The sequence below is a fragment of the Alosa alosa genome, chromosome 16 (genome assembly GCF_017589495.1).
Source record: "Alosa alosa isolate M-15738 ecotype Scorff River chromosome 16, AALO_Geno_1.1, whole genome shotgun sequence".
Taxonomy (NCBI): domain Eukaryota; kingdom Metazoa; phylum Chordata; class Actinopteri; order Clupeiformes; family Clupeidae; genus Alosa; species Alosa alosa.
In genome coordinates this window covers 29,855,585-29,875,738 of record NC_063204.1, presented here as the reverse complement: position 1 = coordinate 29,875,738, position 20,154 = coordinate 29,855,585, and the positions used below count along the sequence as shown (strand labels likewise).

Here is a 20,154-nt window from a genome sequence, read left to right as displayed (position 1 = left end):
GAGGGGTGGGGGTGTGTGAATGGGGTGGGTAAAAAAAGTTCAACTGTTGAATGAACTTGGAAACTGTACCTCACTCGTGTTTTGTGGTTTGAGCGTGAAGCTTTTTCCACACTGCTCAGAATAGCCACTTAAGACATACCTGAGTATCACGGTCACAGACACGTTTCAGTGTTGGAATGCGGCGATTGCTTTTGCATGTACAGTCATGCTCGACACTCCGTAAGGCCGCTTTCAGTCCTCCAAAGATCAACAGCATTAAAAGTGGGAATATTTTTTGCCACAACTCGACCCAACAAAAAGTCACTGTTTTTGAGGTCTCACTAGACCTCGCTGAGCACTTCAAATTCAAACACACAAAAAAAACCCTCTGTTGATTCTCATTTGCATGGAAGGTTGCGGACGGCTCAGAAATCTGCACAATGCATTACACAAGCCCTTTTTGTGTGTGTGAGTGTGTGTGAGTGTGTGTGTGTGTGTGTGTGTGTGTGTGTATATGTGTGTGTGTGCAGTCAAAGAACCATTGTAGTAGAACTTCATTTGTAGGGGGGGGGGGTCAGCAATTAAGCTGTCACATAGCACCATTATGAAATTACACTCTGTCATCTCCTCCCCCTGCGATGTCAGGGTGTCAGGATTATGATCTGCCACATTTTAAAAGGCAAAAAAGGGGAGCAAATCAAAGAGTTTCACTCTCATTAGTGGCTGATTGACTAAACAGCGTTTATTATTTTTTTCCGCTGTGGCATTAGGCAAAAGCCCCAGGGACTGTTCAGGCCTTTGAAGGACCTTTTTGCTCCCAAACAGCCTTTGTTCCCGCCTCACTTTCAGCTTCCTCCGAGGGGCTTCACAAACAGGTGTATGTGTGTGTGTGTGTCTGTCTGTGTGTGTGTGTGTGTGTGTGTGTGTGTGTGTGTGTGTGTGTGTGTGTGTGTGTGTGTGTGTGTGTGTGTGAGTGAGTGTGTGTGTATGTGTGTGTGTGTGTGTGATGAAGTTATATGAGTGCCGTAGGTGCCGTAGGTTGCTTTTTTATTTTCTTCCTCTTTCATTAGGTTTTCTGGTGCCCACATCTACCCCCCCAAAAAAGAAAACACACACACACACACACACACACACACACACACACATCAGACACATACACATCAGACACGTTTACGTATATGCTGAAAAGCAAAATAGATATTCCTCTGCCATATGCTCAGGAGTGTTCAAGGCAGCCTCTTAAAGCAGGCCTTGATCTTCAGTTGTTGTGGTGGTGTGTGAGAAAGCTGTGTGAACTGCTTGTTTAATTGCATCTTTGATGTGGATACAAAATCGCACCTGTCTCTTGTTTCATCTTTATGTGTGCTAAATGGACCCATACAAGAAGTAGTGAGCAAAAACTTACACAAAACTGTTGACTCACAATTTTCTACTCCATGGCCCACTCGGAAACAATTTGACATCTTCAAGGAGGGACTATAACCTCTTCATGCAAGAAGCTAGATTTATACCACTAGATCATTAGATCATTGCAGTGATATCCACCCATTGCACCATTCCGTTGTGGATACCAGTGTATATGGAACACTGGTAGGAGCCCTTGTATGTTCTACTTTGTGTGAAACTTGATGTGCTCTCCTTAACCAAGACCTGGGTTTTCCAGAATGATAACGTCTCATACCAGCCTGCCATGTGAAATCCTCTAGATACAAGGCTAAGATGAAAATGAATGGGGTGGGGTGGGGGGTGGTGGTTATTATGGGATGGAGGGATGGGGAGGGGGGTAGAAGTGCTTCACACCTGAGGGGCCTGACTGGCGTCACTCTCGAGACTCCCCTTTGTGTGCTGTTAATTGGAATTAGAATGGAATTGCATTGGAGGGCCTGCTATTACTGGCAAAATGATTTATTTAAATGAAGCCCTTTCACAGAGCTGATAAAGTTACATTAAGGGAGGTGGAGAAGGGGGGGCAGTGGGGAGGGAATAGGAGGAGGTACACACACACACACACACACACACACACACACACACACACACACACACACACACACACACACACATTGTATATAGAGTGAGAATCGCTCGAGTGCTTTTCCCTTTAGAATTCCCTCCCTGTAATCTTGTGCTCAAGTGGAGTGGGGGAGAGGCAATGAAATAAAACAACAGAGAGAGAGAGAGAGAGAGAGTCAGGGAGAGAAAATGAAAGAGAGCTAGAGAGAATGAGAGAGAGAGATAGATGGATACAGAGCGAAGGAGAGAGAGTAGTCTGACAGCTGACTCCTTTTTCCCAAAGTAAGCGGAGGAGGATTTGAGCACTACTAGAGGAGAGTTTGTGTGAACATGCACCAGGCTGTGCTAAGACCGAGTCTGTTAATGGACGACGTCAGGGCAGACGGAGGTCCCCCATCTGTCAGACCATAGTTTCAAAAGCACACCATCATAAGAATCAAGTAGAATCAACATGTGTAATGAGTTAACAATCATCACAATAAGATGTTTATCTTGAATTACAGTATTCTTCAAAAGGCATTATCAGCTACAGACTGACACTAACCCTCTAGAGCTGTCATCCAGAGTACACATTCACTGTTGGAAGCATGCATGCCTTTGCTTTGCTGCAATAAGCAATGTTGGGAGTAATGGTAATTCCGGTACTTTTGGCAGTAACAAAAAATGTAGCTAACTATCTATATTCTATATTCTCTATATATATATATACTGTATTTCACATTCAAATCAAAGCTACACTATTAAAATGAAATGTAGATGGGTTTGTTAATTGTAACATCTATCTTGTGTGAACTATGAATGGCCTTTGCTGAAGCGAAAATTCTGTGCATCCCCAGATCTTCTACAAGGCTGTTAGCTCCTTCGACACAGTGTTCAACCTGACCAACCAGAGCGGCAAGGTGCTGAAGTTCAGCAACGAGACGTCGCACACGTTCGAGGGGCTCTACCCCGGCTCCACCTACTCCTTCACCATCAGAGCCAGCACTGTCAAGGGCTTCGGGCCGCCAGCAATCGCCCAGTTCACAACCAAGATATCAGGTGAGGGCAGTTTAGGTGTGGTGTGTATGGATGTTTGTATGTTGTCATTGCTCTATTGGAGTTCTGTGTGTACTGTATGTGTGTGTGTGTGTTCACATGCATGTCAGGTGTGTATGGATGTGTGTGAGAGTGTTTCCTGAGCCTCCACCTGCCTGTGTTGTGTGCAGCTCCACTGATGCCCCCGTATGAGCTGGAGACGCCCCTCAATCAGACCGACAGCACCGTCACCGTACTCCTCAAGTCTGCCCAGAGCAGAGGCGCTCCCATCAGGTACGGCTCTGTCACACACACACACACAGACACACACAAGGGCACACATGCACAAAAGCTCACACACAAATGCATGTACACTTACAAACACATCCCTATGCACACACACATCTACGAACACATACTGTACCTATCAGACAGATGGTAGTTTCCCCTGACAACACCCTGTTGCACACAGTTGCTTATAGACATACTGCACATCTACACAAGGCATATGTACACACACACACACACACACACACACACACACACACACACACACACACACACACACACACACACACACACACAGACACACACATACACACACACACACACACACACACACACACACACACACACACACACACACACACACACACACACACGTGGTCCATCATCCTTTGTCTGGCCTGTGTGTGGAATGCGTGCCTTTGTGAGTCTGTGTCCTAATTGATTGTAATTGCTGTCCGAGGCTTTGTGCAGCGGTTACTGCTGCTTTTTGATCTGGATGCGCTCATGTGCGCCACATTTTTATCATGATCTTCACGTTTTATTGTTTGTGCATTTGATCCGTACGCTAGAGAGATAGGGAGAGAGAAACAGAGAGAGTGAGAGAGAGAGAGACTCTTTGCCTTTTGAAGATAAGAACAAAGTGAGGCGTATTGCCAGGGAGTCCTGCTCCATCTTGTCCTCTTTTTCCTGCATCTTTCATGTTGCTAGGTACCCAGAGACACAGATTGTGGTCAAGAGTTTTTATCTGCCATCGAGTCCCCCCTCTCTCTTAGAGTTTTTTTTTCCGTTTTCTCTCCCCCACACACACACACACACTATTTTTGTTTCATGCCCCCCACTGTAAATAGGCAGAAATGTGTTTTTGATGGGGAGAAATGTTTGTCTTTCATGTGCAGAATGGTGCCTGGGTCCGTCTGTTTTCCTCATTCCAAAACTGGATGGTTGAGAGATCAATCAATAGGGCTTGGCAGCCTCCCACCGCTTTTTCAACCTGCCCTGCTAACTGCTTTATCATTCTGCTCATTTGCAAGCATTCACACTTTCACCCATAATTGTGTAATTTACTTGTCAAGATGGTGAGTGAGTGTGCTTGTGTCTCTGTGTGTGTGTGTGTGTGTGTGTGTGTGTGTGTGTGTGTGTGTGTGTGTGTGTGTGTGTGTGTGTGTGTGTGTGTGGATGTGTTTGTGCCTCTGTGTGTGTGTATGTTTGTGAGTGTTCACGCTTGTGTTGCATTGTGTTGTGAGTGTGCGTGTGCATATGCAAGCCCCTATAATGCCCAGACAAACACAAACAGAATGGAGATTATGGACAGGCAAACACCAAGCCGCCTGTCACAGCCAACACTGATGCCACACTGAAACAATATGTGCTGTTTTTAGTCTTTTTCCATCCTTTCCTCCCTCCGTCCCTCCCTCTCCCTCCCTCCCTCCCTCTCCCTCCCTCACTCCCCATTTCCTCTCCCTCTCTCTCCTACACTCACTCTCTCTTTCTTTTTCTCCCTAGCTCTTACTCTATCACTCTCTTTTCTCTCCCTCTTTTGTTTTCCGGGCCCTGCTGTGGTCCCTCGCACAGTTTCCGAGTGACAGTTAAATGATCACACGCACTGCACTTATTTAATCATTCACAAAGGCTCCCCCGGCTCTCTCTCGGGGCCAACCGTCAGGCTAACAGCTAGAGCTGGCTTAGTGCTCTAATGATTCTGCCTCACCGCTAAGCAGGAACAGGGTCCACAGCCACACACAGCCAGCCAGCCAGCCAGCCAGTGCCAACGCTCAGAGCCCAGGTCACTGTAGCGCAACTGGACATCAGATGTTTCTGACCACCCCTGATGTTTACCATCACCACCTCTAATGCAACAGCACAGCAGTGAGACCTTTTAGAGTCATTAAATAGACTCTAATCGCTGGACATTTAACTGGCCTTTAACGAGGTGACAAGTGGTTATTAATTTCCCTTTACTAGAAGGCTACATGTATTCATTTTACCAGACCTTCATGGAAAGTGAGTCTATAGTCTATAGCGCTAAGTCTTGATGGTGACTCTGAGGAGTGTTGAGTTTGGCAGACTTGTGTTTTGGTGGTGTCCTGTCACTCTCCTTGGGCACTTTCTGGCCCCTGGTGTCCTGTCACTCTCCTTGGGCACTTTCTGGCCCCTGGTGTCCTGTCACTCTCCTTGGGCCGTGGCGATATGAATAAACCAACGCGTGCCTTTGCACCTTTGCTTTGTCATGAAGAATTCAGCAGAGGACACAAGCAGGCCCCTTGTCTGGACTGGTTTTAATGGCTTAGCTGAGCAGAGTGACAAAACACATGGAGACCCATTTGCCCGTTGCCCTAAAGCCTTGCAAGAAATGGAGATGAGAGAAAGAGAGAGAGAGAGAGAAATGGAGAGAAGAATATCCATTTTCCATGTCTGTCACTTGTGCCAAGAACGTGAGCACTCTGATTCATCCCCTACCACCCCAACTGTGCCAACCTCCGGCTGAACAGTGAATGAAGAATTTAAACCGATGCCTTCAAGCGTGTGTTAGTGCTCTGAGAGTCTCTGTCTCTGCTCTTTACAGGTGATAAAATGCCCTCTCAGGATGATGGCCACTCCCTGTGCAGTGTGCACTGCCCCCGCTCTCTACTAGATACATTTAGAGAATAAAGAAAACAGAAGTGGAAACAAACCTTGTTATAGACTGGGTTGGGATCCTTCATTGGAGCTGATCTTGATGCCTTCTGTCACCTCCCCGCCTTTGCCAGTGTCATCTTAATTACCGTTAACACACTTTAATGACTCGCTGGTTCGTTAATTATGAATTATCAGGCCGACCTTTGTTTACCACGGGAGAGACAGCAAGCATGGAGACACACAACACAGGAGGATTTGGCGCCCGGGTGTAATAATCTATTTCAGAGTGTTTAAATAACAAGTGTGTCATCGCATTACAATTTCCACTGGAAAATATGAGGGAAAAATACCCAAACAAGCATAAGGGATCGCAGTAATAAGCCAGATGATTAATAAAGGCTCAATATCTCATTTTCAGAGAGAAACGAAATCCTCTTGGAAAGGAATAAGGGAGATTGTGTTAGAGCCTTGTAATGCTGGCTGAAGAAAAAAAAAAGTTATGGTTTTGAGTAGGTGGAGCTGAAAAGGTTATTAGCAAACATCAGTGTCACATTTTTGTGTCCCTGTGGAGCTACTCTTCCTGAGCGCTTCCTAGATGGGAGCCATTTGGGCTCTGCACTGGAATTCACCTCTCCTACTAAAATTAGCCCATTATGCTCCCCATCAAAAGGCCCAGTTCATTAACGCGTCTCTTCCGCAACTCAGAGTTTGTGGTTATGGGGTGGTGCAGGATGTCAGAGTACCTGAAGAAGAGTGTTCGGTAGGAGAAGAAAGAGATGAAGAGGAGGAGGAGAGAGAAAGAGAGAGAAAGAGAGGGAGAGAGAGACTGTTGTGATGAAAAGCAGCACAGCTGTAGGTGCCTCTCTAACCCCTCCAGCGGGTTTTGATGACAGAGTGACAGTTATGAATAGCGGCGCCTGAGATCTTCTTGGTGTTGGTGGTGGTGGTGGTGGGGGGGTGTTCGGATAAGCATCCTCTCTTTCCCTCATAGGTCTCCCAGCATGGATAGGCACCAGGCTTGGCTTCATGTGAATACTGCACACATGGCAACGAGAGCAAATCCAATCTCCAGGCATGAGGTGGATGAACGCGTGGGTTCAAGGAAAAGCCTTCCGCTGTAATGCATTCACCGATTTACATATCTGTTGGAGGTGTTGGTCCTCTTAAAAAGTGATGGTTAAGCGAATATGTTGGTGGCGCAATTAATTCTTTTTTCTGTCCTCCTTTCTGTCTTTCTTTTCTTTCATTTTTTCTTCTCATCAATCCTTACAGGTCATGCTGTTTTTTCAATTACAAGATCCGCATTCAGACACACTCGGAGAATATATGGGAACATTACTAAGTCTTGTATAATGAAACAGTTTCCGTCAGTGATCGGATTAAGGAGGCCTGTGTTTGAATGTGAAATGCTTCACAGATGTTTTGCCATGATACATTTAGCTACCAACACAACCATCAGAATGATTGAATTGGTCGCCCAACTGCATATTCTCCTCATGAATATGAGTGTGGAGGAACAAGGCTGGATGTTGTTGCCTTTTTTATTTTCATCTTAATTTATAGCTGTATCTGCCACCCCCCTACCCCGACCACAAATGGTCCTGTCTCAGCGCATTTATGCAAAATTAGCTCAGAGAAATCACTGAATGACGAGGTGTCTCCATGAAGACGGCTCTGGCAGAGACACATGCGCTCAGCACAATGGTGGCACCCTACGGGGGGTGGGGGGGGTCGGGGAGGGATGAGGTGGGGAGGGGGGTAGCTGTTCCTTTAAGGAGATTAGCCATGTTGTCCGTCAATCATAGTTGTGCGACTCAAATGGCTCATGTCTCCAACCCCCCTCCCACACACACACACACACACACACACACACTCACACACACACATACACACACACACACACTGATCCCACCCATGCCACTGCTGTGGAGATGCTTTGGCCAGCTGGTCAGATAATGGTGGCACCCCACGGGGTTTGAATAAAGCCTCAAATGAATAAAGCCTCCAATGCCTCTGCCTCTCTTATCACCACAGTTACCAACCCAGCCAGAGACAGAGAGAGAGATAGAGAGACAGAGAGAGAGAGAAGGAGAGAGGGCTAAATAGAAGTAGGGCGCAGATTCAGAAAGGAAGAGGGGGGCGAGAGAAAGAGAAGGAGCAGAAAGGGAGAAGGAGAGAGGGAGAGAGGCAGAGGGAAACAAGAGAACGAGAGAGAGATAAAGAGTCTTTTTGTGGTAGATACTGTATGATTCTGCTGGATTGTTCTGCTGTTATCACCCCTGGGGGTATCACATTCCCAGTTTAGCTCTTTTAAGGGCATCAGGGCCCTGCCATTGTTGTGGCTTAAATAACATATGTGTCTTAAACAGGCTTAGTGTGTGTGTGTGTGTGTGTGTGTGTGTGTGTGTGTGTGTGTGTGTGTGTGTGTGTGTGTGTGTGTGTCTGTGTGTCTTTGTGTGTGTGCATGTGTGCGTTTGTCTGACACAGCCCACACACACCTCCAATCCCAGTGGAGTGTCCCAGCTTCCCCAGGCAAGATGTGTGTGTGTCATATCATATATGATACTGACACGAAAGGGCAACGAGGAAGCCTCAAAGGAAAAGTTCCCACTTGTTTGTTTCTTTTGGACAATGTTAGCATTGTTCAAGAGCAATGTGGATAATATAGTGCAGCGTGAGTTGTCCCTCCCAGGGCTTAAGAAGCAGACTGTGTTTTTTCTCAGATGATCAACAGGTTTACTTTGTCTGTTCCTGAGACCATGATGGTACAGGTGGAGGTGGGAGAGGGACTTTTCCCCTTTCAGGCGTATTAATGGAGCCTGCTGCTGAAAGTGATACCCACGACCAGTGCAGTCTGATTGAGGAAGTGCTCTGTGGTATGTTTAGTGGCCCTCCTATGGGTTACTGCCTGACAGAAGAAAATAAACTCTCTCCCCAACATATAGCCCACACACACATGTACTCACTCTCTCTACAGTATGTTACACATGTACACTCTCTCTCTCACACACACACACACACACACACACACACACATTTTCCCTGTTCACTGTCATAGTCCAGTGGAGCGCCATCTCATTCTGATGTGAAATACAGTGGCCCCTGAAAGTGCTTTCCCCTTCGCTTTGACCGGCGGGGCCGTTCATCAAGTGCCAACGATCACCACAAAATACGGCCCACTGTAACCAGATCGGCGTGTGCTTTCTGTCACCCCCAGCCTGCGTCGGTTGTTCCTTTACCCCGCGACACAGAAGACACTCAGCAACTTAGAAGATTTAAGTGACATCTAATCTGCGCCGAGTTCCCCCTCCCCAACACACTTCATTTGTGTATAGCCACAGCATGTTTTATGAGTCTATCAGTGTGTGTGTGTGTGTGTGTGTGTGTGTGTGTGGAGGTTGAGGTTGAGGTGGAGAAGCGGTTGGCTGAAGATTGTGTAAGGGTCAGGGAAATGTTGCTGGCCAACGAAACGCATCCTTTAAATCATGGCGATGGCCAGATCAGCTTCTCTGGCCCTGCGGGAACATGGGCCGGCGCAGATCAATGGAGAGCCTGGGAGAGAGTCTGGGACTGACACATTAGTTGCCCACATTCCTCAGACTCCTCCTCACTCTATTGCATTGTGTCTCATATAAGACTATGGAGAGTTGTAGCATTTTCTCCTCTAGCACATCTTCCTGTTTTATTGTTCACATTATGTTCTGATGAATATCCTTTGGCCCTTTACCCCTTGGCCAGTCCTTTGTCCACTTCCTTCCCTACATTCTTATTTATTTCTCTACATTCTGCCTATATATTTATTTTCTCTATCTTCTGTTCTTACCATCTTCCTTTCATATTCTTCATCATCCTCTCTTTTCTTCTCTTCCCTCATCTCTCCTCATCTTCCCTTGTCCTCTCTCTCTCTCTGTCTGTCTATTCTCCTCTCCTCTCCTTCCTTCTCCTTTCCCCCCTCTTCCTCACATCTCCTACTCTGTGGCACATGAAAAATAAATCCCTGGTCCCAGGTCATGGCTCAGCCTGGGCCGAGCGGAGCCGGCGTAATTGGTCGGCCATTACACAAGCCCGCGCACTGTAACGGAGCCGGTAGCCCCGCTGCCAGTGCTTCTAATTGGTGTCAGCCGAGGTTACCGTGGTTCCTTGTGGAACCTCCGCAGAGCTTTGTTGGACTCCGTCTCCAGCGCTATATGTGCTGGCGCTAATAGATCACCAGGTAGCTGGAGGAGGCTGCTGCTGCACTTTAGCCTTCTGTTTTTGTCTCTCATCTGCCATCTCTTTGCTCTTATCACAAACTGCTTCAATATGTTTAAATATATATATATATGTCGATTACTTTCAGGATGTGTTCATAATGGCTAGCGCCAGGCTTTCCAGTCTGCCGCCTTGGTTGGGCTCCATGGTCTCTCAGGATGGTTTCTTTTTAATTACAGGAAGGGGAGAACGGGTTCTCTGGCTGCCATGGCTACTTCCGTTGCATTAGAGCCCGTCTGAGTTGGTATCAAAGTGGACGAGGGTGATGGATGAGTGCGCCCTGAGCTTTTGGGACCAAATTTGCTGGGCAGCGAACGGCGCGAGAGCTTTGGGGGTGAAGTGTTGGGGGCACTGCTTTTGGGGGTTTAATAGAGAACCAGGGGGCAGTGATGACCAACCAACCCCCTCCACCCCCAAAGACCTCTCACGTAGCCTTTACATCCTGCAGCAGCCAATTACCTGGCATCACCTGAATTGAATCCTGAAAGGAATTTCCCCAGATAGCCACCCCGATAGCCGCATACTAGCTTGATGTTCGCTCCCTAAGAGCTTCCATTGATTGTTGTCGATGTAATGCCGAGTGTGTCTGCTGAATGGGAAATTAGACTTCTAAATAACTCAGAGTGCAAGAGGACACATCTGATGAGCTCTATGGTGACTCAAAGACAGTTTCTCAGCTTACACATCCTGTTAGACTGATATTGGTGTCATATCCTAATAAAAGCCAACGATTAGCAATAAACACACATGTAGCTTTCATAACATGCTCACACACATACTTGCATAGCTTATATACACAAACATGTACAGACACACTCACACACATACATGGATATGCAAACACATGTGCAGTCATACTCAAACACATGGATAGGAATGTTTTTGAATGCATCATTAAATGTGTAAATTCAGAATATATTATCTATGGTCAATAAACATTTTCAAGTAAGATTCAAAACAATGAGCTACTGGGGGGGATATGTGCCATATTATACAGTAAACAAGAAATAAGAAATAAATAATACAATTTCCCCCTGCTTGCTGTCTTGCCTGGAGCAGAAAAACAAACTACAGTTATTGGAAATATTACATTTTGCATCTCACAAAAACATGCGATCTTGTGCCAAGTGCAATATGCCAACATATGTTATCTTTCAAACAAGAACACTTACTCATTCGCATATTGATGTTCTGGACATTTACCAAAGCCCCAGGGCATCGCAGAGAGGGAAAAGTATTCAATTAATTCTGATTCACAGAAACCTGATATCAAGAATTTGCAGGTGCGCTTAGAGGCGTTATTTGTGATTATTTGCATTATCTCTAACTAAATCATAACGCCACTGTTTAAGCCTCAAGCGTGATATTTTTTTAGGCAGTATACCCAAAGGGTCCAGAGCTCCCTAATATTCTGGAAACCCATAAACTTTTTAGGCCTGTAAATAAAACTCTGTTTCTTGCCTTAGACACTGAAAAGCCATTTACATCCTTCTTCTGCAGGAGATTTGCACCTCACTCTTCTTTCTGTGGGCAGCATGGCAGCCGCTCATCTTCACTTTTCTATTCTTTGAGGAGAGCAGGAGATATTCATGCTGCATTCCCTTCCAAATGAAACCCTCTCTCTATTTGGTGTAAAATGACAATATGAGGTATAAAAGGCAGCGGGGGCTCCCACAGGGTAGGTCTGGTGTCTCGGAGGCTATATGGCATCGAGGAGGTAAATCACCATGGCGACAGCCCCATAAAGTAATGGGTGGCCTTTAAGTAGGCCCTAAATCTGAGGGAAAATGTCCCAGTCGCCTGTCCACACCTCCCTACCGTCCCTCCTCTCCTCCTCTTTTTGGACTCTCCCTCTCTCTTTAGCATTCTCTCTCATTCATGATGGGCTCACTCCCTCCATCTCAGCCTTCCACCACGTCTCTCTCATCTCCTCTTTTTCACTCTCTATCTCCCCTTTTCTCTCTATTTTTCATCTTTTTTTTCACTAAAGACTCTCTCGCTCAATATTACTCTCTAAATTCTCTCTCCCTCTCCAAGGGTTTCATTTTTGTCTTTCTGTTTTAACTCACTGTCTCTTCCTCTACCCCTCACCCTTTCTTTCTTTCTCATCTCTCTCTCTCTCTCTCTCTCTCTCTCTCCCTCTCTTCCTTTATCACGATAGCCAGCCCTCCAGTGACATTCCCTGGCTTGGCCTTTGTTCTCTACAGCGCTGGGCCAGTAATTAACTTCATATTTCTCACTAGCCTCTGCCCGCCTGTAATTAATATTTTATTACATTAGATTTTATCGCTAAACAGTAGTGTGGTGGCGAGAATGTGGAGCCACGTGCAAAAAAGGGCAAAGGGGACTCGAGGAAGTGGGCAAAGTTCTATGGAATGAGCCACGGATGAAAGAGCAGGGAATGTATTCATGGAATTCCTCCAATACTCCGCCAAAGTTTATGACAGATTTAATCTTCCATGGCGTTAAAGATGGTCGGGAAATTTAATTAGCAAACACTGAACATGCAGAGCCGTCTAATGTTTTAATGCAGCCTCTGAGTATCAGAGTAAGCCCAATGACTATCTTTACTGTATTTTTTTTGTCCGTGTTTATTTACAAACTCCATCTTTGCTCTTTTGTCATACAGTATGTGGCTGCTTGGAGATTTTTGTGTCAAGATCAAGTTACTGAACAACAATAAAGTTACACAACGTCTCAAAGAGGTGGAGTTACAATTACAGTGCTTATGGTCCGTGCGAACACAGGCGCAGGTTAATTTTCACCCTAAGGCTGCATTGTGTCCTCACTTTACCAAATGACTGGGAAAAAAAGCCCTCAAGTTGCATTCTCCCCTACCTCATGCTCCATTTGAAACCTGTAACGTGTGATAAACCTGCCCTGGAGGACAGGGTCTTTCTCTCCACAACAGCAGTCTGCTATTTAACAGCCTGGAAGAACTGTACGCTGTTTTCATGAGAGGAGAATGCTTGCTGTAGATCGCAGCTGTGTGGAGGTTCAACTCGGCAAGTGTTGCTGAAGTGTTCTTGACTCTGTCTGCCCCAATCGATGTCAGTTAGTTGGAAAGACGAATCAGAATTGGCTGATACTTTTGACATCAGACAATTAGTGTAGGAATTACCTAATTATCGTTGTGTTCAAGTGATCAAATCTATTACCCTTTTAACACCAATACAGGCATAACTGTTTAACGTAAAACTATCAGGTACACAGACAAAATGTGGATGTCAAAATAATTAGCTATCATTACTTTTTATATAGTGCACTGCTTTTTGTGACCCACAAAAATAACTTTTCTCTGTTGTATCATACTACATGTACTTTTTTGAGGTTGAGGACATATCCTATTGCAAAGTTGATGAAGGTTTAAAAAATAAATGAGCACAAACTCTGTTCTGTAGTGTTGTAACCACAGTAGTTTACATTTCAAATGTAAGGGCTACAATCAGAACTGGAAAGCAGTGTGTTCACTATATGCATAGAGAACAAACAATTGCTTTTTGTTAGAGGTCTGTAGATTCTTTTTTCCTGGTCGTCGGAGCTGTGTAATTACCTTTAATTTTGCATACTGCAATCGTCAGTTCTTTTGATACATTTAGAATATATTGATGTAGTGAGTGACATGGAATGGGATAGCTAGAGCCCATATTCCTCTCATCTGTCTTGGTGTTGGACGCAGGGCCATTTTCAGCACAGATCACTCTGAAACCAGTGCCTTTGCCAGAGGTCCTTTTACCTGGTTGCCTGCGCGCTCTCCGCTCAATCTGCCTGGACTTTGATGGAGGGCGAGTGAAAAGAGCTGTTTGACCTTTAGGTGTTTTAATTATTAAACAGCAAATAGAGTCAAGGCCTGGGTAGTTGCAAAGCTAATTTGTCTTGTGCAGCTCGGAGGGGTGGTTGGAAAGGAAATAGTGTTCGGTGGATTTTTTTTTTCTACCTCTTTTTTCATCTTTTTTTGTGTCTGGTGGAAAGTTGGTCTGTTCAGCTCCGGGTCTTGCTGTGTGGTAATAAAGAAACCCGTTTCCTGGACTGCTTGTAATTTCACCTCCATTTCATTCGTCTTTCTTTCTCCATCTCCCCAGCAGCCAATATCCACCCATCTATTGCAATAGGGAGCGCAAGGGGGGGCTTTGGATGCAGGCTCAGTTGATCCCCCAATCTGACGAAGGGAGAGAGAGGGAAACGAGAAGAGAGAAAAAAAATGTTTTCCGTCCTCCTACTTTTCCTCCTGTTCTCTCATGCGAGTGCAACTCGGCCGAGCCTCTTTAAATGTGGATTTCTGACCCAAGAGGGCCAATGTTGGTCCCCCTCCCCCTTCCCCCACGTATCAAACCTAATTTCAACCCCATTTGGATCAGGGCGCCAGCCTCCCTTCTCTGATTCCATCATTATTTTGGGCACACACGCTCATTCGCGCTCATCCTTCCCGCGGTGTCAGAGTTCAGTGTTCCAATATCCGGAAATAGGCGGACGAGGCCGAGGCTGTCTCATATGAGGGCCTTTTATTTTATGCCATTTAAATCCTGCCTCCGTAGATGGGATATTGCTCTGGAGCTATCGGCGCCATAAATTAGATAGCGGACGGGTTGGGGGCCAGGGCGGATTGGTCGGACTGAGCTGCGGGCTTTGCGGAGTTAATTAAACCTGCTTGGGCTCGTCGTCCTGATGGGAGTCCCTCAGCCACCACCTCGGTGAGGGCGGCGGCTCACATCTGCTCAGCTCCTCCTTCCCTCCTCTGCCGTTTCCCGGTGAGCGCTCGGTGGGTGACCTAGCCAACAGCAGACTCTGCTTCCTCCCAGTTGCATCCTCATTAGAGTCACACAACACACATACAGTGACCGTTGCAAAAGAGCTTTTTTGCAAGAAGAAATCTTTTTTTCGTTAGTTGTTATCAACAATACAAAAGATCTTTGAACATAATGCTTTCATACATACAGCTTTGCACAGTAGCCTATCACTTCAAATATGTCAGAACTACAAATACGGATGTTCTTCCCAAAATCTGTGACTGTGTTGTTTGGATATTTTGCATTTTAGTTTTTTGTGTGACTGACCACTTGTCTCCTCTTCTTCCTCTTCTTCTCGCTGCGTGTGGTGCAGTCTGTACCAGGTGGTGGTGGAGGAGGAGCGCCCCCGACGGGCTCGGAGGGCGGCTGAGATCCTGCGCTGCTACCCGGTGCCCATCCACTTCCAGAACGCCAGCCTGCTCAGCTCACAGTACTACTTCTCCGCCGAGTTCCCAGCCTCCCGCATCCTGACCTCCAAGACCTTCACCATCGGCGACAACAAGACCTACAACGGTTACTGGAATGTCCCGCTGCTGCCCCACAAGAGCTACAGCGTCTACTACCAGGCAGTCAGCACGGCCAATGGGGTGAGTTCTTGCAGAATTAAAGTAGAAAACCGCACTGTCAAGCGTTTACTCTTAATAAGTCCTGGACCGTGTCTTAAACAAACGTTTGAAGCGTTTTGGTCCTAGAACATCATCAGAGTGTGACACGCACTAGACGAGTTAGTCTTTTTCTAAATCACACCCAAAGAGGGATTTATTTTTGGATTTTAGCGCCTGCTCCGGTGAGTTCTTACAGACTCATAGTGGAGACAAGCATCCAACACTGCATGAGCTACTTGTTCATCTCCTGACCAGGCCAAGCGCAGAGATGCTGTGCCATCTGAATCAGCTGTTACTAAAGTCTTCTAGCTAAAAAAAAGAACTGCGATAATTAGGTATTTGTTAAACATTTTCTTGCATTCTGGTCCCTAATTATAGTTTATTAGCATGTGGCTAGGTTGTCGTGTTGTGTTGTGTATATGTACTGTACACCATCAATTGTTACACCATTGGCTAATTAGAGATTGCTGATGCAAGAATTAGCATCCAAATGTCAGCAGTTTTGCCCTTTCCTCAAGCATCTTTTTAAATGAATCCACATCCATTTTAATGGCAACTAATTGGGCCACTTTGAGGAGGTGCCATTTGTTAAAAGCTGCTCCGGTTTTAAGGCCTCAAGTTTAAACACAGTGTTACACTAAAACAACCCTGTTTCACAGCGAAACAGCAGTGTGACATCTCATTAGACGACACACTACATCGGTGGTGCTCCATCCCACTCAGAGGCTGAATTTGCATTACACTCGCTGGTAGAAGCAAATCGCAAGTCATTTTTACAACAGAGGATATTAAAATCAAAAGAACAGCAATTTGTTAATACAAGACCTTTTTAAATGCATTCAGCCGTTTAAAATATATCACCAGACTCTGGCATTCCTAACTCTTTGAGAAATGGGTTTCACCTTTGAAAGCTACATATACATTTGTACTGCACCAAATATTAATTCTTTCTAGGCTAAATTGCATTCAGTTTATTATGCATTTCTCATGTTAAATCGCTTCAAGATGACACATTTATTTGCACGACTGTATAACTCCATTCAGTGTAAATATGGCCACAAGCCACGGAACAATGAAAATGTATCTAGGCCTGACGACTTCTCCAAGTACAATGCATGAGCTTCTATGCCCTTCCCAAAAGAGGGTATGTCTGGGCTCAAGGCTCGTCATTAAACTTTTAGCCCTGAAACGGCAGTTGCAAGACCTCCACTCAACTCCCAAGGAATTGCGGCGCAAGCAGACTCACACCCTGCCAAATCTCACCTCCATTTAGTGTGGCCGGGCACCATCAACCCCCACCACCACCATCGATTTACTGTAGGAAAAAGATGTGATGATGCAGCATTCACATCAGTGTTTGTTATCACTTCAACCGAGAGAAAAATAGGGATCTCTCGGCACGAGAGGACTAACTTGGTATTAATAAGCAATTTGCTGCAATGGAACATGACTTGAGGGCTGCCAGGGAGGTTCTCTGTCAAGTCACTAACACACAGTGACATGCAGATTCATCTAGCCGATTTAGAACCCGTGGTAGCAGCAGTAAGTTCATCCATTAGAGAAGAATAGGATTCTCTTCTCACACACTACCTGCTGTACAGTGAAGACAAACGAGATTCTTGACTAATGCAAGAGAGCGAGAGCTTTTAAAATAATAATTAAAAAAAAGGTCCAACTGGAGGTGCTGTGAGTGAGAGTCGGCCATTTACCGTCGCCTTATTAACACTTGAGCATAATTGGAAATTAGGACTATCATCCATCTCCTTTTTTATATGCAAATCGACTCTAATGAAAAGCCAATCCTTTATTTCAGAGCGCAGCGGCTGGTTCGGGCCATTAGATAATTCACTGTGGCTAATTGCAGCTCTCGCCCTGTGGGGTGTTTAGGGGATGGGTGGGAAGAGAGTGTGTGTCGTGTGTGTGTGTGTGTGTGTGTGTGTGTGTGTGTGTGTGTGTGTGTGTGTGTGTGTGTGTGTGTGTGTGATGGGGGGTGGGGAGTGTGTTAAAGACGACATTAGCTACCATCCATAGGCTATGGATGGCAGTTTCTGCTTCTGTTGCTGCCCCATACCCCCCCCCTGCAGACTGCTGTCTCCCACCACCTCCACCGTCTCCCATCAGAACAGCAGAGAGCACAGCACTGTTCCACTGTTCCACTGTCTTGACTTCTGCAGCTAATAGGGTGCTAGGGGGGCAGGATCAACTAAAAGGGGTCCCTTTCGACTGTGTCTCTCTCTGTGTGTGTGTGTGTGTGTGTGTGTGTGTGTGTGTGTGTGTGTGTGTGTGTGTGCAGACACAGCCAGTCTGCTGTTGGGGAGCTAAAATGATAGGAAACAACAGCACTTGCTGTCTCTGGCAGCCTGTGACTCATCAGAAGAGGAAGCTCCAGCTCAGAGAAGGCAGCGAAGCCTCACCCATTTAAACAGCCACTTAGGAGACAGTGGTGTGGATCATGCCATCACTGACACTGTACACACACAGGCACAGTACAGTATGCTATTAGTTATCTGTAGAAGTGACAATAATACAGTTAAATAAAACCAAGGGAACTCAGATATCTCTTTAATTGAGTAGGGAAGAACCCAAGTCATTTAAAAGTAATTGATACTTTTGACAATTTTTCTGTAATCTAATTTTGAAGTCCACATTAGTGATAAAGAACACATTTGGCTATCAAAGGACACATGTGGGAGTAATTCTTGTTTACTGTTGTTAATGTGCCGCCTGTTTTGAGCTCTACCTGAGCCCCATCATCAGACTTAAATAAATAATTTAGAGGCTCCACAGTTTAATTTGTCATCTCGTAAATTATGCACTAAGCCACGCAAGTGCATTTTGCTGTAATAAAGCTACAGGGATTTAAGTTAAAGCCCCACTTGCTCGCTCGTGCTGTGAATATTCATGTGCAAGCTTCGGTTTTGTTTGTTCCACATTTGTAGGACGGCTGCTGAAAGCATTTCATTCACCACCTCCCGCTCTCTTTGTTTTTCCCCAGAAATCCGTTTTTTTTCTTTCTTTCTTTCTTTATTTTCTTTTTTTTTGTGTCTCTTTTACTTAGTCTCCTCACAAGGAATGGTGTGACTGACAGCAGACGTTCTCTCTCTGAAGGGAGCAGCCAGATCTCATTTCACCTCACACAGCCTGCCAGAGACAGAGAGAGCACTGGCTCTGGCGCGTAGCCGCGCGGCTCGGCTCACGGAGCCACATCCCATTTGCGGCCCTTAGCTGGCAATGCCTGGAGATGCGACTTTGGCTTGGCAGCCACCATTACGGCTCTAATTGGTGCGGCCCTGCTCCATCCCCACACGTAATGCTCCGACACATAGGCTTAGCATGGTCGACACGGCATTACATGTAAAACTTGCAGTGTTATGCAGATTAGAGCCAGCACTCTATGTGTGTGTGTGTGTGTGTGTGTGTGTGTGTGTGTGTGTGTGTGTGTGTGTGTGTGTGTGTGAGAGAGTGTGTGAGAGAGAGAAAGAGTATATTATAGTGTGCGTGCGTGCGTGCGTGTGTGTATGCTGTGCTGTGTGGGTTGGACTGGCTGCAGGTTGTGAAGTCAGTGTGAAATAAGAGGCCACACACACACGGGCTGAGACGGTGACAGCTGGCAGGTAAATGGCAGAGGGGGAGGCGATGGGCCGGCTGCGTCTCTCTCCATCACCCCCACACCCCTTTAGTCCATTCCATTTTCCGGTCAGCCTCCCCAGCAGATTGGGGGAAGAAAGAGTGACTGAGGGCCGCCTTTGCCCCGACAGCCATGACAGCTAATATGTTGCCATTCCATGTGACTGAAAAATAATGCTTTTTCCTCTTCTCTTTTTCTCTTGTTCTCTTACTCTTTCACACACTTTCTCTCTCTCTTCTCTCTCTCTCTTTCTCTTTCTCTCTCTTTCTTTCTTGTTCTCACATTTTCTTCCTTTCCATGCAGGAGACCAAAATCGATTGTGTACGAGTGGCCACTAAAGGTAAGGCTGGCTTGGCTGGCTGAAAGTAATCTACTCTGTTGATTGAAATGTGCTCACCAGCGTATGTTGTCAAAGATTGTTTTGACATGCCTGCAAAAGAGTAATGCCCAACTATACACAACTTGTCCTGTCACACACAAACACTTTTCAGAGGCGAGTGTGTTCTCTGCAATCACCACACACCGTCCTCAGCTTCATTTTAACCACTAAATAATTTTTATTAAAATAGTAACTATTAATCAGCATCTGCATGAAACTCTCTTTCTAAATGACATCGATTAAGTCATACAAGCCTCTTCAGAGATGGTACTAACTGTTGCCACTCACCCATGTCCTTGACCCCACAGTCACATCTGAATCATTTGTTTTATGTTATGTATGCCAGACAAAGGAGGAATTAAACCAGAAACACTACGACTTATTCCTAGATGATTTGTCGCCATATACAATTAAAGTTCATGGGTTCGATTTCTAGCAAATGGGGGGGACCTTCCAGTTAAGTATTGTGATCGATGTATAGAGTGGTAGAGCGCTATAACAATTGTATAAAATTATACTATTAAATCGTAATCATAATTTTTCCATTTTTAATCTACATTTTATGGTGAATTATTTCATTTCAGAATTCTTTTATTT

General features: G+C 45.6%; 1 protein-coding gene across 1 annotated transcript in view; it reads left to right on the top strand.

The window, feature by feature from the left end:
- The window catches only part of ptprma (protein tyrosine phosphatase receptor type Ma), a 190,397-nt gene that overhangs the window by 111,885 nt on the left and 58,358 nt on the right, over positions 1-20,154 (top strand). Inside the window, exons 10-13 of the mRNA XM_048265863.1 lie at positions 2,826-3,027; positions 3,195-3,297; positions 15,259-15,532; positions 19,482-19,518. Coding sequence (XP_048121820.1) covers positions 2,826-3,027; positions 3,195-3,297; positions 15,259-15,532; positions 19,482-19,518 — 616 coding nt within the window. The remainder of the gene's footprint in view (positions 1-2,825; positions 3,028-3,194; positions 3,298-15,258; positions 15,533-19,481; positions 19,519-20,154) is intronic.